The 27,633-nt window shown below is 48.1% G+C and overlaps 1 protein-coding gene across 1 annotated transcript in view; it reads left to right on the top strand.

Moving 5' to 3' along the window:
• Lama3 (laminin subunit alpha 3) overlaps positions 1-27,633 on the top strand; it is a 234,597-nt gene that overhangs the window by 89,616 nt on the left and 117,348 nt on the right. Inside the window, exons 13-24 of the mRNA XM_076554744.1 lie at positions 6,671-6,808; positions 8,438-8,484; positions 9,886-9,985; positions 10,698-10,750; positions 10,975-11,080; positions 12,025-12,124; positions 14,031-14,187; positions 17,904-18,036; positions 21,337-21,479; positions 23,569-23,666; positions 24,168-24,321; positions 27,164-27,324. Coding sequence (XP_076410859.1) covers positions 6,671-6,808; positions 8,438-8,484; positions 9,886-9,985; positions 10,698-10,750; positions 10,975-11,080; positions 12,025-12,124; positions 14,031-14,187; positions 17,904-18,036; positions 21,337-21,479; positions 23,569-23,666; positions 24,168-24,321; positions 27,164-27,324 — 1,390 coding nt within the window. The remainder of the gene's footprint in view (positions 1-6,670; positions 6,809-8,437; positions 8,485-9,885; positions 9,986-10,697; positions 10,751-10,974; positions 11,081-12,024; positions 12,125-14,030; positions 14,188-17,903; positions 18,037-21,336; positions 21,480-23,568; positions 23,667-24,167; positions 24,322-27,163; positions 27,325-27,633) is intronic.

Genomic DNA, 27,633 nt, shown 5'->3' on the forward strand with positions numbered 1-27,633 from the left:
CTTCCTGTCCTGGTGTGGTTTGCTAGCACATGAGAGGCTGGAGCGGGATGTGGAAACAGTGGTTTTCTCTGGCCATGAGCTCAAGGCGTGTGGCATTGACACTACCCTAAAACCTCCATCACACCGACTGTGACTGATGCTCCAGAAGATCCCAATCTGGGATGACAAGGGACGCCCCTGGGAAAGCTGGCAGCCACTCCAGGGCAAACAGAGCATGTGGCTGGGTCTGCGAACCCTGGGGGCCAGGTTCTGTGCAGCATTGCTCAAACTGACCCTGCATTCTATAGTTCATTTTTTCCTAAGTAAATGTCTGAAGTGGTTGCTTGGAAAGGCTTTGAAGGTCCTAAGGTTTAACTTCTCAAACGTCCAGTTCCAGAGAAGTGGATTGTGATGTATATTGTGGGACCTATTGTTGGTTTCATGGCTTTGACTGATTAGGTACCAGTCTATTTTCCTACGAGGAAGGAAGAACTCCCAAATCCTGGGCAATGAAAACATCACTTCTGGGATAGGCTCTGTGCACTTTAATCTGCTTCTTGTCTGGGTTGTGTTGTCATGAGGTGAAGAGAGTGGCCGATTCACGGTAATACTTGTCTGGTTACCAGGTTGCAAGGTTCAAGGTAACACCCATCAGGGACATGTTCAGGTTAGGACTCAAACTAGAATTTCTAGGGTCACTCATATTCCCTTCGTAGTCATGTTTGGCATTCTTGGGGGATTAGGACTGCGCTTGGGCTTGGAGACAGTGGAGGGCATGATGGCCGAGCATGAGGTCAGGTCCTGACCACTCGAACGTTTGTTCTTACAGGTTTGGCAGCTCTAACCTGAAAATTAAAAAGTCCAAAATATTTGAAAATATACTTTTGAAATTGTTATTATTATTATTATTATTATTATTATTATTATTATTATTATGTGTGTGTGTGTGTGATAGCATGCCAAGGGAGCACATGCATGCAAGGGCATGTATGTAAAGGTCAGAGGACAACTTGCCGAGTCAGTTCTCTCCTTCCACCCTTACGTGGAAGAACTGAACTAGAACTGAACTCTGCTCATTAGTCCTGTGTGGCAAACGCTTTTATCCCTGAACTATCTCCCTGTTCCTGAATCAGAAGCTTGTGGGTCAGAAAAGAAGACATTTCTACATCAGACATCATGAGAGAGGTCACAGCCAAGATAGATGTGCATTAAAATTTTTGTTTAAGGCTGGACACGGGGCACATGCCTTTAATCTAAGCACTTGGGAGGCAGAAGCAGGTAGATCTCCCCAAGAGTTCAAGGCTAACCTGGTCTACACAGAGAGTTCCATATATGACGTATGGATTTGTGTTTAGACTCCAGTCCCATCCCTAAGAAGCCTCATTACATACATACAGATGTCTGAGACCCCTCTGATACAAGTGGTGCTCAGTCTATCTTAGTTTTATACACCTTGGGAGTAAAAGTGTTTGAGGCCCGAAACAATGTGGGGTGGATGGGGAGAAGCTAATACTTCAGAAACTCAAAGGACCCAGACTAAAACAAAGGAGAGAATAAGGCTGTTCCAAAGGCCTGCCGTGGTGTTGCCAAGAATGTGGAGAGGGCTGCCAGTGTTGGTGTTGGAATCTGGCAGCTTGGAGAGGAGCTGGAGTAAAATGAAAAAGACGGCGGCAGATGGGGTGACTCACCATTTAAAACAGCACGTGTGTCTAAGGTCAAGTCTTCATTTTCACCTCCAGTGTGTGGCCGCATGTCCTGGGGCAGCTTCCGTGGCCCTAAGGGCCACTGTCTGTGCCACCCATATGCAGTAGAGGGGCACCCTGTGTGCCAGGCAGCTGCCCTGACACCTTCCCCCTCCCTTTCTGTTTGTACTCACTCCCCTGAGGCAGAAAAGCGAGCCTGAACTGGCCAGACTTCGCCTGCAACCAGGCATGGGTGTGTGCAGAGAGGTTTACTGTAAGGGGCTGGCTCTGGGCAGTGGGTGCTGGAAGGTCTGAAATCCACAGTGTAGGCTGGCAGGGTGGAGCAGAGCTGATGCAAACCCCCACTCCACCCCCGCTAAGATCAGAAGACATGTCTGGAGAAGGAGTGCTTTTTGTTTCTTAAGGAAGTGCTCAGTCTTTCCTCTAGAGGATTTTGGTGGAATGGGTGGCACCCCCACACACAGTGAAAGGTCATCTGCTTTACCCAAGTCTGCCTATTGAAATGTTAATTTCATCTAAACCTCCTCCCTGGTGTCTAGCCAAACACCTGGGAACTCTGTGCCCTAACCAGAATGGCTCCTAAAACTGACACAGTTGGTCCCCTGTTCCCTTGACACTCATCAATGAGAGCGATAACATATTTATAGTGTACAAAGGGATTATTCCACAGCACGTGTCTCTATACCACACCTTATCTCTGAATAAAGTCTATAACAAGGTCATGATTCTGCCTGACATGATACAGGATCGCCTGTACTCCAGACGAGTTCTCCTTCCTTCCGTGGTGGCGCAGCAGCCCTGTGTCCCCCTTAGCCATCAAGGAAAATGATCACCTCCACCTTTGCTGATTCTGAAGTTCTAATTCAGTGGAATGGCTGTGGGTTCCCTGGTGGAAACACCCTTCTCTGTGGAACCAATGCCTATAGGTCCACTGAGCACAAATTGGGACAGGATGGGAAGCCAAGAGGGTCCCTGAGATAATGGGGATGATGCTGTGCCAACTCCCATGCTTTGCTTCCCGGACCCATGCATCCTGGTTGTTCGAGAAACAACATCACATCCTGGGCACACTAAGGGCACACATTGCCGTCTGGAGAGCCTTGCAGAGGTCTGTCTAATGACCTCCACTTGACCTCCCCATTATCACTGTGACTATGTTGGCAGCTGATGGGTTATCTATTCTAGCTATAAATTCTGGAACTGGGGAAATGACCACAGGACAGGTTTGAGAGGTGGATGTGAGGTAAACCTCATTGATCACCTGACCTCCATACTGGGGCAGTAGTGACATGGTGACATTTGTGGTCTCCTAAAATTCGTGTCAGTTCAGTGCCAGCTTCCAATAACCTCTGGAAGTTCTGATAACTTTCTTTCCCCCAAGCACAGGGACTGTGTTGAAAGGCCATGGACCTCTTTGGAGAAGGCTGGGAAAGAGATGAACTGAAAATGTGGGGCAGTGTGGTGAGCGCCTTCCTCAAAAGGATCTAGACTCCCCATCACTTAGGAATTCTGGGGGCTGTAAACCGGCTCATCTGGGAATTCGTTACTGGGATAGGATTTTCTGTTCTTACACTTGGAGCTGGTCTTTGTCATTCCTAGAGCTGGTCCTCTGAACAGCTCACGTAAGAATCCAGCAGCTTCATGTCCAGGGACACACAGTGGGCGAGCAACAGCCTGGGTCCCTGGGGGGGGGGGTCGATTTTGCTGGGCCACTTTGACTCTCTTGTCTGTCATGGTAACTCCATCCTTCTTGATTTAGGTGGTTATTAGGCACAGACATTTGACTCCTACTCTCCCAGGAGCTGCCCTGCATTTAAGTTTTCTAGTTCCATGGCATTGGTTCCCACATTTCTAATTAATATCAATTAATATTAATTAATATAATATTAATAGTATTATATTTTTTATTATTATATATTATATTAATATAATAATAATTGATATTATATGAGGGAATCCTCGTATAATATTACAGGCCTATTTAAATTGGAAAACACATACTCAAGGTTGTTTTGGAATGTAGCACACCTCCTTGTGAGCCACATTGTGGACCCCACTTTTAGGGCTTATTGGGGTTTGAGTTTAGCAAGCAGTCTAGAGGGAAACAAGGGTGGTGGGTGGGTCCTGAGTGGCATCTCAGCCTTTGCAAGGCAGCTACTTCTTCAAGGCAACTGCAGTTTCAGTAAGTAAAACAGGTGATTCTCCCAGATGCTGGCAGAGTGGCTGTTCCTATTGACAAACAGATTCATGGGATGGAGGGGCTCAGTGTCCTTGTCTGCATCCCGATCTTCCCAACTTGCAAGACTGTCCGTCACTCTTGCTGCTGCTGTGACGGAATATCTGACGAGCAGTTTTCCGATGGAAGAGTCTACTCTGGCTCCCGGTTGAGGGGGCCATCCATCATGGCGGGGAAGGCATGGAGGCGTGCACAGGGTGGGCCGCTCCCATTGCATCCACAGTCAGGAAGTGGGGGAAAATGGATGCTGATACCCAGCGATTCCTCTTTTCACACCTTTTTTTCAGTTGAGTCCTCAGCACAGGAGATGTTACTACCCACATTCAGACTGTGCCTCCTTCTCAGTTACATCTCTCTGGAAAGACCCCCGACAGCCCAGGGGGTGCTTCCTAGGTGGTTCCAAACCCCACCACGTTGACAATGGTGATTATGCCTGTCCTTCCTTGACTCTTCCTACAGATACTTTGCAAGGTTGAGAATTCGATTTGTCTTGTAATTCTGCCAGTCCAGGATGAGAGCTCCTCCATGTAACCTCTGCCTGGAGGCTGCAGAAGATTGGGGCCTCCTCTGGGAAAGACATGCAAGCTATGGGGTCATTTATGCTGTGTGTGAGCTGAGCATTCAAATTCTGGAACTCTTCTGTTCTGCCTTTACTCTGTGCAGCACAATAAGAAACGACCAGCTAATGTCATTTACTCATTAGTGGACAAACAAAACAAAACCCTCTCAGTTATCAAATACTTAGAATATTGACTTCATATGTGTTTGCATCTGTGTTATCACACCAAGGTATGGATTGTCACAGATCTTGTCATTGAAGGACACAGTCAATAATGCTTCTGTAGGTAGTCAGGCTAGAAAGCCATTTTATTCCAGAAGCTCCCACACCAACTCAGAATGCACTCATCAGAGTCTGTCCCTCAAGAGAGCAGACTATATCTGCACTGGTAACAGTTTAAAAGAAACAAAAATCTGTGTTTGACTCCAGAGAAACTGATCCACCTCACATGGGCAAACATACAGAGAGAGAGAGAGAGAGAGAGAGAGAGAGAGAGAGAGAGAGAGAGAGAGAGAGAGAGAGAGGAAGAGGAAGAGGAAGAGGAAGAAGAGGAGAGAAAGGGAGAAAGGAGAGATTGATTTAGTTACACAATTATGCATTTAGCTGTTAGGTTCAGAATCTGTAAGGAAAGCCAGCAGAATAGTGACCTGGGATAGACATTTTTGTAGTTTGAATCTAAAGGCTGTTTGTAGGCAGAACACCTTTAGGGGAACAATCTTTTCTGTAAGGGCCTTGACCTGATTTGATAAAGCCTCGCTACATCATGGAATATAATCTGATTTTCTTAAAGTCTGCTGTGTGTGTCTGTCTCTCTGTGTGTGTCCATGTGTCTGTGCCTGTGTGTGTCTGTCTCTCTCTCTCTCTGTACGAGTGTCTGTGTATGTGAGACAGAAGGGATATAATAGGATCAGGCTAGCCCAGAACTTACTGCATAGCCCAGGCTGACCTGAAACTTGCAGGAATTCTCCCGCCTCTGTCTCCCAGAGTTTTGAGATTACAGGCATGTATACTCTGTCTAGCAAGTCTACTGGTTTGAATGTTAATCTCATATGAAAAACACATTTAGCAACATTGATACTTGTGCTTGATCAAACATCTGGTTACTACGGCCTGGCCTGGCTGACTCATAAAAACAACAGTCACAGAGGGCAAGGACGTTTCCTCAGAATCTACACAAGTAGGAACTTAATCTACAAACAGACAGGATTGGTGGGATCACAGGGCCAGGAAGGAGCCCTGGACAGACAGACAGACAGGCTTGGTGGGGCCACAGGGCCGGGAAGGAGTCTTGGACAGACAGACAGACAGACAGGCTTGGTGGGGCCACAGGGCCGAGAAGGAGCCCTGGACAGACAGACAAAAAGACAGGCTCGGTGGGGCCACAGGGCCGGGAAGGAGCCCTAGACAGACAGATGGACAGGCTCAGTGGGGCCACAGGGCCGGGAAGGAACCCAGATAGAGACAGCAGCCAGGTATCGTGTCCTTGTTGGGGTGCCTGCCAACAGTTGGTCAAGTGGCATCAGGCACATTTTTCATACATAGCTTTGTGTGGGGTAAGGCTCTTCACACTGTCACTAATTCTCTACTTCCTCTTCTGGAACTATTCAAGATCAGGAATGTGTATTTTTATATTTTCCTGCAACACAACACCTAGCCATGCTACCAGGAAGTACAGTGGAACGCTGATCGCTGTCTGCTGGGATGATGGACATAGATGGTGGATATATACACTCTCTGGCCTCCACTGTGTATCTCAGAGAAAGTGGCATGGCCTGTTGGACTCCCAGGTCATTTGTGAATGAGGAGACCAACCTCATTCCAGTCCCTTGGTGAGTTTATGGCTACAGTGACAGCAGACCGAACACTTGCCAGTTACTGTCATCCACACTAAAAAGCCCTATCAGAGTAAGTCCCAGATAGGCCCACACGCTGCTGGGAATGAAAGCAGACAGCATGGTCTCGGTCTCACCCCCTCAAAGGCTCTTTGCCTATGGCAGGAACATCATTCGTCTGTCAAGGATTCTTCAATCTTAGCAAGTAGATGCCAGTATCAGGTCCATTTAAGAGAGGGGAAACTGAGGCTTAGTTCAATCAAAGACGTGAATCTGCAACTTGAATATGTCTTTCTGGCCCTCTCCGAGGGGTCCCACCCAGACACTACCCTGTATTGTCTGATCAAGCTATTTCTCACAGCTTGCCAGTGCTCCACCATTGGATCCTATCCAGTACCCTGTGACCCGGTGACTGGCCAGTGTGAGTGCCTGCCTGGAGTGACGGGAAGGCAGTGTGACAGGTGTCTCTCAGGAGCCTACGACTTCCCCTACTGCCGAGGTAAGGAAGCTAGCAGCGTGTTGGAAGCATGGTTCTCATCTGAGTAGGTGTAGCCAGCCTCTCCGAGAAGCTTGGCCAGTCTTCTCCAGATTGACTCTAGCCACCCTAGATATTTGGTTCAGTCTGCCCTGGCCACCCTCACTGAGCACACATCCATCACACGCTCAGCCTCAGAGACAGTTAGTGCCTAGTGAGAAGAATTTAAATCCCGTTTATAAAATTCCTGGGTTTCTTGGTTCACACATCACTTCTCCGCATCAGCATGGTGAAGGAGGCCCAGTGGAGTCTGCCCCTGCATTGGTTTGGCACCCCTCAAACCCCGGCCATGCCAAGGCGTCAGTCAGTCAAGCATTCTGTCCCCAGTGGCTTCAGTGCCGATGTGGGCTGCGCGGGATCTTTGCTGTGGGCTGAGTGCTGTGTTCTGTCCTTCCCCCCAGCACGCAGCTGCCCACATTTCCCCCAAACTCCTCTGTGTGGGCAGCCCCGGGGTGTACCCTCCTGCTCCTGGTGACACTAAGACTGTAGCATCCAGAGCTGGGTGGAACCAGGTAGAAGAGCACACAACGTTTTCCAGAACTTTCCCAATCAGCATTCTGCAGAGCAGATTTTCCTGGGGGTAGAAACCACAGGGGGCAGTGACAGGGCTTGTCCCCAGAAGGCCTCAGGCCTGTAAGTGCTGTGGCAGAGGCAGAGTAGTCATGAATGTGCTGGAGCTGGAGAGTGACCCCGGGCATCCTGGAGGAGCCCTGGGCTGGCCATGGTCAGTGTGGAAAACAAAAGGAGAAAGTGGGGTGTGGAGCTGCTAGAGAAAAATGGATCAGAGAGTGAGGGGGAAACTGAGGCAAACGTAACAAAGGAGAAAGGAAGGTGAAAAGCTAAGGGGCCGTTTGTAAGGACAGATGGTCCAGTTGTGGATATGTTCCAATGACGAAACCTAGCCTGAGAAGCAGGCTCGACCAACCTGCTGTCAGGGTGATGCCGAGACGTAGCAAGCGCTCAGCTACAGCCTCTGCAGGCGAAGGTGGCAAGCACACCCGAGGAGTCACCAAGAACGTTCATGCTCGTTAGTGCTCGTGGGGACAGGGGCTGATGATAATTACCTCCCAGTTACAAAATGAACTTAGGAATTCTGTAACTTCTTTTGCTGCACAATTAAGAAAAAAAATTTTTTTAATATTAAAAAAGAAATGCAATATCGCCCTCTTCTGGACAATTCTAAAGATGCTAAAAATTTCAGTTCTTCCTAACTTCCCTTAGAAAGGACATTTTGTAGGGAAGTAGGAGGCAATCTGGGAGGAGTTGGTGGAGAGGAAAGACTATGATCAAAATATTGCATGTAATTTTCAAAAGTAAGTTAAAATATACATTAAAAATAAAATATAGAAAACATTAAACAAAGGAAGGCAGGTGTATTCCCAAGCAGGGCAGAGTTGTTGAGTGACAGATGACATCATTGCAGATAAGCATCATAAAGACCGCCAGGGGTGCCTTAGTGTGAGGCACACACAGGCTTTGCCACTCAGCTATCAAAAACAAATGTAGGCGCACTTTGAAAAAGCAAAATTAAAGTTTTTTTGAAGTATCAAAACCATCAGCCAGACATTTGTAACATTTCTAAATCATATACAGGATCCAGCAGTATTTGTGACCCAGCTGGGACCGTTGACTCCAGCTTGGTAAGTAGGGGGATCTATGTAAAAGATCAAGACTAACCATGTGGAAACTTCCTGAAATTAACGTCAGACACAGATCCATTGCTTAAAGAGGCCATGGTTCTTTTTAAAGATGTCTATGTAGTTTGTGAGGTTTACATTTTTTAAACAAAACAATAAGGTTTATTTAGATTTTGTATCCTAGAGTCCCAGAGTTAGCTATTCCTGGAGGTTTCTGTTAGGGTGTTACCATCATGAAGAGCCATCCAGGCTCAATCATTGCCCAAGAACTTGTGACATAAAGCTGGCCACTCACAAAACCATCACACAGTCTCTGTTTTATTCCAAGCGCATACTGTGATGCTTTGAACAATTTCCTAGGACGCTTAGGACTTTGCCCCCTCTTCGTGGCCTCACAACCTACGAAGGGACAGCAGACCCTGGAGGACAAGTGGCAGGAGGTCCTGCTGGTCCTACTGTGGGGTTTGATAACACTGAAGCCACACAGGAATTTGACATCTCATAAAAGCACTCAGAGCATCTGTCTCCCTGTGAGACACCCAGAGTCTTTCAATAAATTTATAGTCTACAGTGTAACAGCATTAACAGATATTGGCACGGTTTGTGTGTGCACACACAAGCATATGTATGTATGCACGTTAGGTATGGGTACATGTACACATGTGTGTATTTGGGGTTAGAGGGCAGCCTAGGATGTCATTCCTTGGGGATCATCCACCATCTTCTTTGAGACAGGTCTCACTGGCTCACAGTTTACCAAGTAGGCTAAGCTTCTGGCCAGTAAGTCCCAAAGATCTGCCTGTCTGGCTCTTAAAATGTGGGTTCTGGGGATCAGACTTGGGCCCTCACACCTACAAGGAAAGCATTTTTAGTGACTGAACCATCTTTGCAGACATCACAATGTTTTAAACAAGAGAGATCTTCAGATTTTCCTTCTCTGTATTTTCTGACTGCTTTTAACCACATTTGTTGGTTACCCGTGTGAAATGTAAGTGCGTACTGAAAAAGTTCAGGGGCTGGAAAGATGGCTCTGTAGTTAAGAGCTTTCACTACTTTACAGAGGAAGTTTAATTCCCAGCACCCACGTGGTGACTTACAGCCATCCTTAACTCCAGTTTTAGGAGATCAGGTCCTCTACTTCTGGCCTCCCTGGGCACTAGGCACACACATAGTGAGCATATGTACACGCAGGTAAACACTCAAATGTACAAATAAAAACAAACCTGTTGTTGTTGTTGTTGAAGTTCAGAAGACTCTTTAAAGCAACTTTGTGCTTTAGTGAACTCCTTGATTTATTTTTCATGGTCAAACTTAATTTTGGTGACAAAGCTTTGCTCAAAAACACACGTTTGAAACAGGTCTTAATTTTGAGATGCCAAGTGTCAGTCTGATTTTCGTTTCCAGGGTTATTGCCAGTGCAAGCTCCATGTCGCAAGTCCTACGTGCAGTCTCTGCAAACCTTTATACTGGAATCTGGCCAAAGAAAACCCCAGCGGATGCTCAGGTGCGCGGTCTCCTCTACCGCCCTGCCCTGTCCTGCCGTTACCTCTTCACTTTTGTCTCCTGGGTGCCCACATCGACAAGAGAGCGCTCCGTTAGACCTGTTCGATGTGTTCAACATGCTGCATGATGCTTGGTGTCCCCCACCTCCATTCGGGCAGAACTTCTGTCATTTTCACACAAAAACTTATCTCTACGGTTTCCATGTGAATTTTGTTATTTGCCAAGGCAGTCACTTGATAAATGCCTGTCTGCTCTTTGTTCTTATAGACCGCTCTCTCCGGCTTACTTATGCACATCTTATAGCAATGGCATATACTACTGCACCTTCGTTTTCTACAATTAGTAAAGCCAGATACCAAGTTTAAAACACTTAAGTAAAATGTCTAAGTGAAGCGACTATCTTAGGATAGAGTGTATTTTTATAGAGATGTCAATAATGACCTTGGCACTGGAAACCTTCATAAACTCTGTGCTGGAGTAGCCATAAGCCAGCCATTTCTCTAGATGGGTCCTATTGATTGACCTGTCTATCTAACCTAACTAACCTCAGAAAGCAATCCCATTTTAGAACCCAGAAGTGCAGGCTGGATGTTGCTTAGGTCCACAGGGAAGGCCAACCACTGAGTTATATTGTAGGCATGTGATGTCCCTAGGGCAGGGAACTGTTCTTGTGAAACCCCCTGGCTCACAGACACTCTCCTTTGTCTTCACAGAATGCCAGTGCCACGAGGCAGGGACAGTGAGTGGAATTGGAGAGTGTGGGCAGGTAACAAGGGCCTGTTTGTCATGTGATAACTGGAGGATGCTGCTGTGGTTGACCGTGGGATTCCTGGAGGAGGGTTCCAGCCCCTCACTAGTCATCCTGGCCACGGGCATACTTTTCCCGTCCTGGCTCCACTGCTTCCTATTGTGTGCTAAGCCTGTTTCCCACCCTGAAGGTTGGTAAGTCCTACGTCTCAAACGCTGCCACCTGGCTCATTTGCTCTCCAGGGAGACGGCGACTGCAGCTGCAAAGCTCACGTGACTGGCGATGCCTGCGACGCCTGCGGAGACGGATACTTTGCTCTGGAGAAGAGCAATTACTTCGGCTGTCAAGGTAAACGCATACGGCAGGGCTCGAGCAAGGTGGAGGACGCAGGCGGCCAGATCCTGCCTTGACCAGCGGCGGCTGGCTTTCAGGGATGGCGCTGAGACACTCTTCTGGAGAACTCGGCCAGGCCTTCAGTTGATTCTTGCAGTGAACCTCCAAGAGTGCTGTCTCCACTTCTCTCCTACCAGCACACTGGAGGATCAACTCCAAAATGCATACTTGGGAGGGAGGGCCCATGCAATATTAGCTAACACCAAGAGTTAGTCACCTGGAAGCTACAGATCTATTGTCTAAAAAGATAGATACTGAGATTTAGAGTTGTACTGAATCATGAAATTCTAGAAGTCGCTAGTGTGTGAGGCTGCTCCAGACTTCCACATGGGCCTCCTCATGAACATTATTACAGCCGTGCTGTTCCTTTTATGTGTGTGTCATGTTCATGGATGTGTGTGCCTCTGTGCATGGAGGCCAGAGGTCCATGGCAGGCACCCCCTCACTTATCTCCACCCGGTTCTACTGAATCTGGAGCTTGCTAGTTTGACTATCCCTGATCAACCGGTCCCAGGGATCCTCCTGTCTCTGCACCCTTAGTAACATTACTCTTTCCCGGTCTGTGGGAAGTACTCCATCCACTGATCCCTCTTCCTTTCCATGACTGTGTGGGAAGCACTTCATCCACTGATCCCTCTTCCCAGGCTACTTAACCATGTTTAACTCCTGGCCTCACCTTCCACTGGGCAACAGCATACCCACCTGCTGGCCTATAGTCACACTTCTTGAAATCAGAGGTAGACCTTTGAGGGGACAGGCCATTTTTGTTTGGGACATCCCTGCCTGATTTAAGGTATGGCAGAGGAAAGAAAGCAGCCATCAGTGCAGAGAATATCAGAGCTGTCTTCTCAAGGGGAGGAAAACATCTGGCAGTAACCCAGCTGTTTCTTGACTTTCAGGGTGTCAGTGTGACGTTGGTGGGTCACTCACCACCATGTGTAGTGGGCCCTCAGGAGAATGCCAGTGCCGGGAGCACATTGTGGGAAAAGAGTGCCGGAGGTGAGTCTTGGGGAAGTGTCTCTAAACTCTCAAGCTACTGGGGCCACCTCCCCTTTCCCTGACTGTGCTGATCCTGGGGTAGAGAAGAGGGAAGCAATCCTAAGGAGGCGGATGAAGCTGTTGCTATGACTAGAGCCTAGACACGTGACCGCGCGCTAGTTAGAACAGGAGATTGGATGCCCATAGACGCCAGCTCTGTGCTGTAAACTCCAAGCTCCGAAGCCCCTGCACCCTGGAGTCCCCAGGCTTGAAGCAAACAGGTGTAAGAAAACAGTGTGCACTGTGCCCACTGGAAGCTGGAGCCTCTCTACAGGCCACAGCATGGAGGCGCCAGACACAGAGGCCCAGGCTTCTGGAGCAGTGACATTCAGTTCCAGTTTGTCTCCCTTGAGTGAGGGAGTGAAGTCAGTCGGGTATTAGAATAAGGCGGTGGGGAAAGTCTTGACACAGAAGCAGCTGGAAAGGAGTGCTAAGAACAAAAGCAGAAGGACGAAGACCTGGAGTGGGGACTGTGTGCTCATGCGTCTCTGGGTGATGATCCTACAGTAAGCGTTTCCTCAGTGGAAGGAGGAGAAATGGAAATCTAAACTCTGGATTTCAGTCATATGCTGAAACTCCAAGAAAGGCAAGGTTTTCAAAATCTCGCGCACCTTCTCCACCTGCTCCATCAACAGGTTAATTAAAGCATTCTTTGGAGTAGTTCTGAGTACAGTTGGCTGTGACCGTCCCTCAGTTGTCTCCAACACTTGGATTCTGAAAGTCAGGGCCACCTGGCTGTGCTCTTTCTCAGTCAGGGGCCAGTGACATTTTTCATGCAAATTTTTAAAATCAAATTTTCCAATTGAATGTATCATAAGCATTTCTTATAAAATTAAAACGTCCTCAAAATACTAATGCCTATAGAATATTTTATAATTTATTTAATTTATAATCTTGGTTCAGGCATGTTGCTCCCTGTTTTAGACATGTTTGCATTAATTCTTTAGAATGGGTTTCTGGATGAATTGCTAAGTTGCTGGAACAAACCCCCTCTTGGATTGCTGTCCATCCTCTGAGGGATGCGAGCATTCCCCGGTGCTCACAGTACAGTCGCATGGCTTTTATCCCCATTGACTGGCGGATCTTTATCTCTTTAAATCCAATAATTGTTATTAGCTTCTTACCCATCTTACCAGATTGGCATGTATATTGATTTGAAGAACACAGTAGTTTGGGTGTGGAGGCCACATAGCATGGGATGTTTTTGAGCATTCTCTGTGACTGCCACAATTGGGCTTGTCAAAGGAACCCACCCATTAACTACAGAGGGCTCAGAGGAGAAAGGCACCTGTTGCCAAGCCCGGCCACCCGAGTTCAATCATCAGGACCCACACAGTGGAAGGAGAGACCCAACCCAGCAAGTTGTCCTCAGACCTCCATAAGTCCTCCTCATCTGTGCACACACAAAAACACGTACAGGCACACACAAGAACACTAAGACTATAGTAAAAATTATGTGTGTTTAATATATAAGGTATGATATGATGATGCTTAGGAGAGTGCCTGGCACATAGTTACTGATGTTGTAAAATATGTGAATATGAGTGAGCCAATAGTAAGTCAGATATTTGATTTTCACTGTTGGCAACCATCAGAACACAGTTGAGGGTATGTTGAGGACCTCATGACTTGTGCTAAATGACTTCCTCAATTTAGTGCTTGGAATGAGCGGGTATTGAGTGTGCTCTGTGCCAGCGTTTTCCCGAATGAGAGAATCATTTAGAGCAGCAGTGTGGACACCCTCCCTCTGTTCTTATGAAATGCGCTTAGTCAGCTGGCAGCGTTCCTTCAGTGTCTATTAGGAGAGGACATGGGATTACCAACACACCTAACTTCTTATGTCCACATTTCCTTGTGATTTGTGAAGGCCCGAAAAGAACTACTATTTCCCGGATTTGCATCACATGAAGCATGAGGTTGAGGATGGCACTGGACCTGATGGAAGAGACTTGCGGTTTGGATTTGATCCCATGGTATTTCCTGAGTTTAGCTGGAGAGGATATGCTCCGATGAGCTCGGTACAGGTATGTAGCCAGAGGGCCACAGCTCACTGCAGGGGACCCCTGTGTGTGCCCACAACATCCTCACAGGCCCAAAAGCTACACTGCCCCAGACCTGTTCCAGGATTCATTTCTCCAGGGTTGGCTTGAAGGCTAGGCTTGGGATTTAGGATAGGGAAAGATTTTAATTAATAAGCATATACTTGGATTTCACAGTTTATTGCTACTATAATTGGCCACTAAATCAGAAAAATGAAGAAATAAAGTATTTGTCTCTGGAGGCTTTTCGTAGATAGAGGGAAATTTCTTAAATGGCATTAGACTATATTAAAACATAGAGGCCATTTTTCTTTAATGCCATTTTGGGAAATAAAAATGAGTTGACTTGAAGACTTCAAAAAAAGCTAGCCTCCCCCTCCTCCTCCCCCTCCTCCTCCCCCTCCTCCTCCCCCCCCTCCTCCCCCTCCTCCTCCCCCTCCTCCTCCTCCTCTTCTCCCCCCCCTCCTCCTCCTCCTCTCCCCCCCTCCTCCTCCCTCCCTCCCCCTCCTCCTCCCCGACAGTCCTGTGGTGTGGCTCAGGCTGGCCTACACTGGCCTCCGAGATGCCATAATACCAGCTGTGTGTCACTCCCGCTGCGTGGTGTTGCTGATTTGGGGTGGTGCTTTTCAAACTCGACTACTCCCTGAGTGGAGACCATAGCAAACGATGTGCTTGGCAGTGCATAGCTTTCCTTTCCTTCCTCCTTCCCTCCACTCTTCTCTGCTGTGCCCATCCATCTTGCCTTCACAGTGGAGTAAGAGATGTGTACACTATTTGTTTATCTGGAGCACTTATGCAATATTATAGCCAAACATGTCGAGTCATTGAACTTCTCTTCGAGGCTGATCTCCTCAAGCTGCTTCTAGATAGAGAAAGTCAGAAGAAGAGAAGGATCTGGGGGCCGTGGTCACTCAATGCTGGCCTTCGCAGGTCATAGAGAACCCGGGTCAGCCCACAGCTCTCCTGGAGCTCCTGTGGACCCTGATGATCTTTCCTGGCCATCTCTCCCCGACTGAAGCTGGCTTTAGCAGACAGGACTGTGAGACACCCCACAATCTCCCCGACTGAAGCTGGCTTTAGCAGACAGGACTGTGAGACACCCCACATCTCCCCCTTTCTTGCATCCACACCAATTCAATTTCTTTCTTTTTCTCCCGGGGTCGCACTGTGTAGCCCTGGCTAACCTGGGACTCACTATGCAGACCAGACCGACCTTCAGTTCATAGAGAGCTCCCCTGCCCCTGTCCTAAGAGCTTGGATTAGAGGTGCGCCACCACACTAGGCTTTTAAAAAGATTCATTCTACTTTAAATTATGTGTACACCAGAGGTACAGATACAACAGAGCACAGGTACACTGGGGGTGTGCACACGTGGGCGCAGGTACACTGGGGGTGTGCATACATGTGAGCGCAGGTACACTGGGGGTGTGCACACGTGGGCGCAGGTACACTGGGGGTGTGCATACATGTGAGCGCAGGTACACTGGGGGTGTGCACACATGTGAGCGCAGGTACACTGGGGGTGTGCACACATGTGAGCGCAGGTACACTAGGGGTGTGCACACATGTGAGCGCAGGTGCCTGCAGAGTCCAGAGGAGCGTGTGAGATCCTCGGAATCTGGAGTTGCAGGAGGCTGTGAGCCACGGCACATGGGTGCTGAGAACAAACTACATTCTCCGCGAGCTTTAACTGCTTCAGTCCCCAATTCTGTTTCTTCTGTGGACATTCATTATTCATAAAGTCATGGTGGAGTCTATCAAGTCCTGACAGGAAGTGGCTGGCACAGCCCGGGCTAGGTGTCCTCACAGGTGTTTGAAGATTGACAGAATATTTGGTTGACCCCAAAAAATCCACTTCTAACGATCCCCTCTGTGAGCAGTCTTTGGGTCAGATCAGCTGTGTTATCCCTTCGTGGCCATCTTCTTTACTCTTTGAATGCATCCTTGTGCATTTATTTCCCAGTTGGTATCAGAACTTAAAATGAATTCAACCAGACTCTTAGGGCTGGCGGGAATTCCCGCATGGGCACCGTTCACACTCGTGTGTCGGAGCTGGGGATCACCTGGAATTTAGCCTTCGCTGTCCTTGTACCTCACTCAGCACACGTCCTCTCCTCAAACCCAAACTAGCTGGAGAGGGAGGAAAGAAAATTCCAACACTTTGCGAACTTCCCTGGGACCACAGCTGGATCTGGACACTGGTTTGTGGTTCTGAATAAAAATAACTTCTTCTCGGGGCTGGAGGGATGGCTCGGCAGTCCGGAGCACATGGTGGCCCCCAAACATCCCCAGCTCCAGTCCAGGGATCCTGCACCCTCTTTTGACCTCAGTGCATCTACACATATGCAGGCAAAATGCTTATCCACATACAAGTGAATCTTAATAAATAAGTGATAATTTACTTGTGTTATTAATCCGTACAGAGTGTTGTGTGACCCCAGAGCGTGGGGACACACAGACCCTTCCTTGAGTTCAAAAGCTAACTGTTTATTGATAAAAGCTTGAGATAAAACACTCTCAGACAAAACAGGCATGTTCAGTTGCATCTAGGTTTTTACCACAAACATGTCAGGGGTCCTTCATCTTTGCCCCCACCATTACTGTCTGCAGCCATTTAGACGTGGAGTTAGGCATGGGGCTTGCAGGGTCTCTTTATGAGTGGTGGTGTGAACTGGGGCTTGCAGGGATCTCTTTATGAGTGGTGTGAAGTGGGGTTTGCGGGGTCTCTTTATGAGTGGTGGTGTGAAGTGGGGCTTGCAGGGTCTCTTTATGACTGGTGGTGTGAAGTGGGGCTTGCAGGGGTCTCTTTATGAGTGGTGGTGTGAAGTGGGGCTTGCAGGGTCTCTTTATGAGTGATGGTGTGAAGTGAGGCTTGCAGGGGTCTCTATGAGTGGTGGTGTGAAGTGGGGCTTGCAGGGGTCTCTTTATGAGTGGTGGTGTGAAGTGGGGCTTGCAGGGGTCTCTTTATGAGTGGTGGTGTGAAGTGGGGCTTGCAGGGTCTCTTTATGAGTGGTGGTGTGAAGTGGGGCTTGCAGGGGTCTCTTTATGAGTGGTGTGACGTGGGGCTTGCAGGGGTCTTTATGAGTGGTGGTGTGAAGTGGGCCTTACAGGGGTCTCTATGAGTGGTGGTGTGAAGTGGGGCTTGCAGGGGTCTCTATGAGTGGTGGTGTGAAGTGGGCCTTACAGGGTCTCTTTATGAGTGGTGGTGTGAAGTGGGGCTTGCAGGGGTCTCTATGAGTGGTGGTGTGAAGTGGGCCTTACAGGGTCTCTTTATGAGTGGTGGTGTGAAGTGGGCCTTACAGGGGTCTCTATGAGTGGTGGTATGAAGTGACATGCTTTCCTTCCTTCTCTCTCTTCTGACTTTGATTTTCCCAGCCAGTGGTGGTTACCTCGTCACTGTGACTCTCTTAAACTAGTCCATCTAATACTCCATTCTGTCTGCCTGGTCACAAAAAAAAAGGTCAAAAGAGAACCCTAGTTGCTGAGGGAGTGTATTCCACTGCCACTGGAACTGTAAGTGACTTTCTTGTTAGGCTTGCCTAGTTCTACCTATTACTTGGTACTTACTGAGTGTGTATGCATGTGCACGTGTGTGTGCCTTGCACATCTAATAGGGAAACTTAGAAGCCCCTGCTTTGCTTTTTGTGGCATTTCTTCGCAGCCACTTTTCTACACTTCATGGTTTTGGGGGTGCTTTTCAGAATGAAGTGAGGATGAGATTGACTGTGAGGAAGTCAAATCTCTCCTTGTTCCACATTATTCTGAGATACGTCAACCCTGGAACTGAAGAAGTATCCGGCCGCATCACTGTTTATCCGTCCTGGGCACAGTCGGGTAGGTACAAGTTCAAGCCTCTTTACTGTACCTGTGTTTTTGTTTTTAGAGACAAAGCCCCAAGACACAGCCCAGAGTGGCTCTTCCTCCCAGTGCTGGATGGACAGGCATCAGCCTCTAAACCTGGCTTCACCTCTTTTCAGTTGAGAAAGGATCAAAATAGCATTCTTTTGGTTTTCACAAAGTTCATCATCCTTAAACAACATTAAGCCCATGACAAGATCTGAGTGGATGGCGCTTTTGCATGCTCTTTCTTACCATCTGATTGGCTGATTCGCTTGCATCCTTCCTTGTCATCTGATTGGCCGGTTCTCTTGCATCCTTCCTTGCCATCTGATTGGCCGGTTCTCTTGCATCCTTCCTTGCCATCTGATTGGCCGGTTCTCTTACATCCTTCCTTGTCATCTGATTGGCCGGTTCTCTTGCATGCTCTCCGTTACCATTGCTTTCTCTTCACTTTGTGCTTCTTTTACGTTTGCTGTTAAATTACCATCAGTTGTCATTTTAAAAATCAACATAACAGCTTTCTCTGCATCTCTCTCTGCATCTCTCTCTCTGTGCCTCTCTCTGTGCCTCTCTTTCTGTGTTTCCTCTCTGCCAGGCCTGGCTTCTCCATCCTGTCCCCTCTTCTTTCTAATAAAGCCCATTCTAACTCTGGTTAAAAAAAATCAATATAACAATGCTCAAATGTTGGCTAGACTCCAAACCCACGGGTCATGATACCTTTAGTGATAAAAATCAGATCTGTCCAGCTCACTCATGGGGAAGTGGGTGCCCCTTTTTTTGGGTATTATTTGGGAGCTGTTGGCCTATTGCCCTGAATTCTCCCATGGTTTCAAGCAAGGAGAAGTGGAGGAGGATTGGAATTTTGAAATGAAGGTCAGAAAACAGGAAGTCCCAGCAGAGGCCCAGACACCTGCAGACTTCCTTCAGAGGTGAGGACTTCCTGAGCAGAAGAGGGTACAGCTCACAGCAGTCAGGGGCAGAGCCTGGAAACCCATGGAATTAGGGCTTCAGCCAATCCTAGAAACAAACTCAAGAAATCATTTGGAATCCCAGAAGGACAGAGCGCTGTGCTAATGGAAACCTGACTCAGAATCGGGATGTTAACTATCCTTATTTCACGTGCATGTCAGAGTTGGAAGTGAGGGAAGTAATGGAGTTGGGTCGGCCAAACGTGTAGCTGGAGGCTAAGCAGCTCACAGCCACTAGAGAGCTCTGGTGGGTTCTCTTTAATGCAAGGAGCCTGAGCATTTGTGGCCTCATGCCGTAAGGGCCTTGTGGACCAGAGAAAACAAGCTGTCTAAGTGGACAGTCTGTAGACTCCAAGCTCATCCCAACAGACCCCTCTGTTCATTCCTGGGTGGTGTCAGTGGTCTGCCCTCTGTCCGTCCACACAGACCCCACTGCTCATTCCTGGGTATCATCACTTTCTGCCCTCTGTCCGTCCACACAGACCCCTCTGCTCCTGAGTGGTGTCAGTGGTCTGCCCTGTCTGTCCACACAGACCCCTCTGCTCCTGAGTGGTGTCAGTGGTCTGCCCTGTCTGTCCACACAGACCCCTCTGCTCCTGAGTGGTGTCATCGCGGTCTGCCCTCTGTCCATCTACATAGACCCCTCTGCTCCTGGGTGTCATTGCGGTCTGCCCTCTGTCCGTCCACACAGACCCCTCTGCTCCTGAGTGGTGTCATTGCGGTCTGCCCTCTGTCCGTCCACACAGACCCCTCTGCTCCTGGGTGTCATTGCGGTCTGCCCTCTGTCCGTCCACACAGACCCCTCTGCTCCTGAGTGGTGTCATTGCGGTCTGCCCTCTGTCCGTCCACACAGACCCCTCTGCTCCTGGGTGTCATTGCGGTCTGCCCTCTGTCCGTCCGCACAACTAGAACACGTTTTGGCTTGTTCTCCTGCTCTCTGAGACAGTTTCCTCCAAATCTGAATCGGGTGCCCTGTCACGTGTTCCTAAGGCATACACGCCTCCTCTCCTCTCCACAACCGCTGTCTGCACTTCGATCTCACTCTGCGTTCTGACCTCTGTCTCTCACTTCTCATGTCCCCAGGGAGCGAGGCCATGCATGCTGTGTTCACTGCATTGCCTGCAAACACCCTGGGCCTGGCACAGAGGGGGCCTTTGTAAATGTCTATAGACTGAGAGTCTTGCAGGTATTTGGAGCAAACATCTCCTCTCCAGAAGACCCCTCAGACTCAGGCACCAGAGTTTGTTTGTCGGCAGAAGAAATACACGATACATCCCGGAAACACGTAAATAGAAAGCTGGGGTATTTCCTAATGGCAAAGTGAATGTATGCTCATGAATAAAAATGAAAAATGGTCATCTCCTATGCACAAACAAGAAAAGAAATCAACAAACCATATAATATACTGAATACATACATCTGGAAGATACATTCCTAAAGATAAGTCTTGGCCAGATGTAGTGATATGCACCTGTCATCCCGGAGCTTGAGGGGAAAAGGCAGGGGGATAACCAGTTTGAGACCAGTGTGCTCTGTGGTGAGTTCTAGGCCAGCTAGTGCTACAGGGTTGACTCTGTGTCAAGTATGTAGATATTAGTATACATGTGTATTTAATAAACCTGAACTAGGCCAGCTAGTGCTACAGGGTTGACTCTGTGTCAAGTATGTAGATATTAGTATACATGTGTATTTAATAAACCTGAACTAGGCCAGCTAGTGCTACAGGGTTGACTCTGTGTCAAGTATGTAGATATTAGTATACATGTGTATTTAATAAACCTGAACTAGGCCAGCTAGTGCTACAGGGTTGACTCTGTGTCAAGTATGTAGATATTAGTATACATATGTATTTAATAAACCTGAACTAGGCCAGCTAGTGCTACAGGGTTGACTCTGTGTCAAGTATGTAGATATTAGTATACATGTGTATTTAATAAACCTGAACTAGGCCAGCTAGTGCTACAGGGTTGACTCTGTGTCAAGTATGTAGATATTAGTATACATGTGTATTTAATAAACCTGAACTAGGCCAGCTAGTGCTACAGGGTTGACTCTGTGTCAAGTATGTAGATATTAGTATACATGTGTATTTAATAAACCTGAACTAGGCCAGCTAGTGCTACAGGGTTGACTCTGTGTCAAGTATGTAGATATTAGTATACATGTGTATTTAATAAACCTGAACTAGACCAGCTAGTGCTACAGGGTTGACTCTGTGTCAAGTATGTAGATATTAGTATACATGTGTATTTAATAAACCTGAAGAAACTGAAGCCTGACCAGACACCACTGCTAACTCTTCAACTGCTATTTGTCTTTCTGATAGATGCTTCTCAAAGCAAAGAGATTTCCTTTCCCCCGAGTAAGGAGCCAGCCTTTGTCACTGTCCCTGGGAAGGGCTTTGCAGACCCATTCTCCATCACACCAGGGACATGGATCACTTGCATCCAGGTGGAAGGAGTCCTCCTGGTAAGCTAGAGTTCTGAGTGCCCAGGTCTGTGGGATGTCCTGTTGCTGAGATAGCCTTGTCCAATGCTGTGACCCACAGGAAGTCATAAAGCTCACATGCGTTTCCCTTTTACTGCAAAGGAAACTATGTGACCTTTGCCCTTAGAGGACATAATGACAGAGAAACTTACTTAAAATGATGTTTTACATCCTTCCAGTCAACTACTCTTGGACAAAAATAATCTATATGCAAACAAACTATATGTATGTAAATGGACTATAATAAAATTATTGGAGCAAACACAAAGCCCTTATAAACACATGACCCCTCACCTTTCACATTTTGTTTGATATTTTTGTTATGAAGCAGAAAGGCACCTAAAGATGCACACACACACACACACACACCCCCAACCATGCAGAATAATCAGGAGAATCTAACTAATGAGGAGGATAAATAGCAGTGAGATTTGGGGGTGTGGGAGGGACGGGAGGGCTCCGGAGCCAGGGGGGCCCCAGCACTTCTTACCCTCACCCTCTCAAGAGTCACACAGCTGATCCGACAAAGGGCTTCTCCGAGGCAGCCCTCCTTGTCCACACCCCAGGCTTGTTATAACTTGTGACAAGGTTGTAGATGAAGTCTTCGGCACACATTTGATGTCAGGTGCTTTACACAGGAAACATAAAGCGGGTCCTTCCGGCACATTGGGAAGTCTTAAGCAGGTCACAGCTCTGAGCCTGCCTCCATCACTTCTCCGGAATGACAAGGATAGAAGTTATCCTTGTGTGTCTTTTCCAAATGCAAACAATGGGAAGTTACACAACATCCTTTGGGCCTTGCTTTTCTTGTGCCTTCTTGGCAAAGAAACTTCATGTCTAAAGAAGTAAGTTCAAAGGATACTTCGCAGATGTTAGAAGTGAGGAAGAGGAAAACATCTCTGATGCCAATACGGGTATGAAGCTGGGTGGATGGGAAGAAGGTATGATTATAACTTACCACCTAGATGGGAGAAGCTGAATGACATTATGCTGATTCTGTTCTCACTGAGCACTTGCTATTCATGTTTACTGGTGTTTGGAACTATAGCAGTTATGGGCCCAGCTCAGGGAATGGCTTCTAGAACAGTTAAACCCACCCAGCTAGGAAGGCCACTGAGTCCCCTGCGTCACAATCTGCTTTTTCCCCTGCTAAACATTTCTTCCCGAGGAAAGGAAGTGGCTTATGGGCCACATGTGTATCTCCCTCTAGAGGCAGATTCTGCCTCCTCTCCTCTGCGCACGTGCAGTGGGGCCACAGATCCTGAGATCCTGGAACACTGGCCGAGCCAGCCACGTCTGAGAGCCCGGAACACTGCTTTCCTGAAAGCCTAGCTGCATTTACTGCAGGCTTCATTTGGCATGGTTGGTGGAATAGTCATGCATTCATTTGTGAGGAAAGACGGTGAGGCCGTTCCACCGAGACACTGACATCACAAAACCTCGATTTTCCCACTAGGAGCAGGGTTGGAGCTGAAAACCACATCAGTGGTCAACAGTTGGTGCTCTGTAGTGATGAGGGCAGCCAGCGTCTCAGCAGGCCATCTTTTTTTTCTTTTTCTTTTTTAATGATTTATTTATTTTTATTTCACGTACATTGGTTTACCTGTGTGAGGTATTGGATCCCTTGGAACTGGAGTTACAGACAGTTGTGAGTCACCACGTGGGTGCTGAGAATTGAACCAGGGTCCTCTGGAAGAGCAGCCAGTGCTCCTAACCACTGAGCCATCTCTCCAGCCCCTCAGCAGAGAATCTCAATGATGTGGTTCAGCTCCTTTGATCATTGTGTGTGTGTGTGTGTGGGGGGATTTATAAGAAGATACAGTAACATTTCCTGTGGATCTAGAAATTGCAAATGTACACACCGTGGCCCTGACCTCCAGTGTGAAGAACAGGTGGGGAGTGGCATTGTGGGTTCTGGGGGGTCAGGGTGAGGAACAAAAAAGCTGATCTGAAGTCAAGATTCACCAGGGACTTCCTGGGGCATTATTCACTTAGCAGACACATTGGTCATTTTATTACCAGGGAGGCCTGCTAGATGAGGACTAACACTCTCTGTGGTCTTCCTTTCTAGGACTACCTGGTGCTGCTTCCCCGGGACTACTATGAAGCACTCGCCCTGCAAGTGCCAGTCACAGAACCGTGTGCCCAGACAGGAACTCCCCAGGACAAGTTAGTAAGGGGGTGGGGGGTGGCGGGGCAGCCTCAATGCCGCTAGACTTCTCCGGATGAGCCTGGAATACAAAGGCTCATGATGGTGGGCCTCACAGTCCCAATGGTTACAGGACAGCCCAACTGGTAATTTCATTGTGAAGTGTTTGTTCTGAGCCTTGCTTGAGCAAGAATCTCAAAGCACATTGCACGGCACAGCTGGGTTAGGAGTGGCTACCGCCCTGTGGGTGTGGAATGCCACAGCACACCTGCAAGGTCATTCAGAGTCTTTCATCTGGCGAGGGGAGAGCGTAACATGAGGGCAGGGTCTTGGAGCTGTCTCTTCCCGTCCGGTGTGGAAAACCTACTGCTCGGTGCCTCTGATGTCCACTTACTAAGACTTTGCTGAAGAAATGATGCAAGGATGCCTCGGTGACATGCGTCACGGAGTCCCTGAGTGCTCTGTAGTATTCTGTATCATGTTGTTCGTGTGGTAACGATTGTGTTCTGTTGTCGTTAAAGCTGTCTGCTTTACCAGCATCTACCAGTGACCCGGTTCTCCTGTACCCTGGCTTGTGAGGCCACGCACTTCCTGCTTGATGGGGAGCTGAGACCCGCGGCGGTGAGGCAGCCCACTCCCGCACACCCAGCCATGGTGGACCTCAGTGGGAGAGAGGTGGGGCAGCCTTTCTCTGGGCTCCATTTGTGTCTGCTGAATGCATTAGCCAGGGCTGCTTCTCCAGTCCCAGAAGGGTTTCTCAGAGGTGTGGATCCCCAGGTGCTGAGTGCTCTGGTCTGAACTGGGACTGCAGTGTCCTCCACGTGAGCTGTGCTGAGGTTTTCTTTAAGCACATTTTAGATGTAGCAACAACCGCCATAGCCGATCACAGGTCATTTTGTTTACCTGCCCCACCTGACTCACAGCAAAGTCTTCCTTAAAAAAGAATGACGAGACTCGGTCTTACAGGCCTCCAGTAGTTTACCTTAAAAGGACATAGCAGGTCCTCGCTGCCCAACCCTGCAGGCTAACAATTTGTAAGAGCTGAATTGGTAGGGCTTGGAATCTGGAACTGTTCCACCCAAGGCTTCTGCCTCATGGCTGGGAGGACACGTTAGTACATGCTGGGCATTGTGTCTCCCCCTGGAGTTCTCAGAGCCGCACGGGCAAACCTAAGCGTGTACTGGTAACAGATCGCACAGTGCACCAACAGTGAGAACACACATCGCAGCACCCCAAAATGAAGATGCTGAACTACAGTCTCCTCCCCTCTGTTCTCACTCTTTTGTTAATACTGTCTATATTCAACTTCTGAGAAAACACTTCTTTTGGGGTAAAGTGTATACACTGAGGAATGGAGGGAGTTCTTCGGTTGGCTCAGGCATCAAATGTGCACACACGCTTTAAATAGTTCCCCTTCTAGAAATCTTACAGAAACACCAGCACAACGATGTGTGTGTACACATGTATGTGTGTGCTTATATATGTGATATAACATTGGATGTTATCTCATCAACAGGATTTTCATGTGTGTGTGTGCAGGTGTTATGTGTGTGTAAACATGTTTGTAGGCACATGTGTGGGTGTGCATACATGTGGAAGCCCAAAATTGATGCCAAAATTCTCCACAGGTCACTTTCCCACCTCCTTCAAGGAGACAGGGTCTCTCAATCAAACCTAGGGCGCGCCTGTCTGGTTATCCTTGCTGGCCACCTGCTCTGGTTTCTCCTGTGTATACACTCCTCAATGTATACACTTTACCCCAAAAAAAGTGTTTCCTCAGAAGTTGAATATAGACAATATTAACAAAAGAGTGAAAACAGAGGGGAGGAGTCTGTAGTTCAGCATCTTCATTTTGGGGTGCTGCGATGTGTGTTCTCACTGTTGGTGTACTGTGCTGGAATTATAGGCAGCCCACCACAACCACCTGATGAGTGTGGGGTCTGGGGATCCCCACTCCAGCCTCCACACTTGTGAAACTGGTGCTTTACCCAGCAACTTCTCTCTAGCTTAAAATTTTCATTTATATTGTAGGATGCCAGGCAGCCATTAGGAAAATAAACCATGTATGAATATAATGATAAAGGCACATGAAATGCGAGGGCTGGATTGGTGGCTCAGTTGGTAAAGTGCTTGCCTTGAAAGCATGAGGACCTGAGTTCATTCCTCCAGTACCCATGTGAAAGAAATGGAATGTGGTGCCACATGCTTGTAAAATCAATGCTGAGTAGGTACAGATGGGCGGATTGTTGGGGCTCACCAGCCAGCCTAGCCCACTCAGTGAATTCCTGGCAAGTAAGAAATCTCTCTCAAAAACAAACGAACAAAACCAAGATGGATAACCTTTGAGGAATGATCCAAGGTTAACCTCCAGCCTCCATTCTTATGTGATATGGGTGCATCTTTACACACACCAATAAGTGTGAAAACAAATCAAACAACACACCACGGAACTCTGTTGGGCAAAAGGAACAAATCATGACAAAAAACCACCACTGATTAGAACCACCAATGTTTCCAAAGAATTGTTGTATGTCACATAGATTTAAACACTCTCTGTGTATTCATTTAACCTCAGCTGTGTTGAGAGGGCACTGGTGCTATCCCCATTTCATGGAGGGCACTGGTGCTATCCCCATTTCATGGAGGGCACTGGTGCTATCCCCATTTCCTGGAGGGCACTGGTGCTATCCCCATTTCATGGAGGGCACTGGTGCTATCCCCATTTCCTGGAGGGCACTGATGCTATCCCCATTTCATGGAGGGCACTGGTGCTATCCCCATTTCATGGAGGGCATACAGACATTGAGTCAGAAGCTCTAGGTCACAGTGTCAGCTGGATTTTGGACTACAAGCTCCTGCCTCATGATTGCCTCAGGGGAAAGTCACATTTTTCCCAGAAAGGGCCAGAGAATAGACATTTCCAGTTTTGTGGGTCATTACAGCCTGCGAGCACCCCTGATTGCTGACTCTTATAACCAGTTTTCTTAAAAACAAAAGAGGGAAGCACACATGTCCCCCACAGAAAATGCTTTGAAAGTATGGAAGGCACGTGCCATCCATGGTTCCTGGGGAGGAAGGGGGTGTGTGCTGCTCCCATGGTCCTGATTCGGCGAACTTGACATTTCTCTCTTGAAGTAGCATTTAAGAAGCCTCCAAGCAGACTTCCACTCTCACTGTCTGTGGCGCTTCTTTTTTACTCCGAGTTGGGAGTGTTTGTTGTTTGCTGTTAAGAGACAAGCAGCTGAAGCATCCCCGAGAACAGAAGTCCTCAGACGCAGAACCTCTAGAGTTAGAAAATAGAAATGCATGAAGTTCCAGACAAGAGATTACGCAATGTTTCTCGGAGCTGAGAATTTGAACAGGGCATCTGTTTCCCCCCACCCTCTCTGGAGGACCCCGTGTGTACTATGCAGACAAGAACAGATCCTGGGGCGTCCTCTGCTTTGCCGTTGTGTCTGTCGATGTCCAGTGTGTCGCACATCTGGATGACCGCCTGTCTACTCGGCCTCTCTGGCAGGTGGAACTGCACCTGCGCCTGCGCGTCCCACAGATCGGCCACTACGTGATCATGCTGGAGTATGCCACGGAGGTGGACCAGCTTTTTGTGGTGGACGTGAACCTGAAGAGCCCAGGGTCTGCCTTGGCAGGCCAGGTGAACATATACAGCTGCAAGCACAGGTAAGGAGCCCAGCCCCGGAATTCTCCCAGCAGGGAAGTCGGCGGGGCTTTGGTGATCGCTGCCGCACTGGATTTACTTCCTTTTGGGGCAACCTTTGAAAACTAGCAGGCAACTAGTTAGAGGGTATTACATTATCCCCAGGGTTTGGGAGCCTCTCTGTGGGCAGCGTTGTGAAAGAGTACACATCTGTCTTCACGACCCACCGTCAGAATCTGGCATCATTAATGGTTGATGGTCGCTGAGCAAAAAGCAGGGACGGAGGTCTCTTGGAGGTCTCTCAAATTTACCCTAACGAAATTTTCACCCAA

This window comes from Peromyscus maniculatus, chromosome 19 (assembly GCF_049852395.1).
Source record: "Peromyscus maniculatus bairdii isolate BWxNUB_F1_BW_parent chromosome 19, HU_Pman_BW_mat_3.1, whole genome shotgun sequence".
NCBI lineage: Eukaryota > Metazoa > Chordata > Mammalia > Rodentia > Cricetidae > Peromyscus > Peromyscus maniculatus.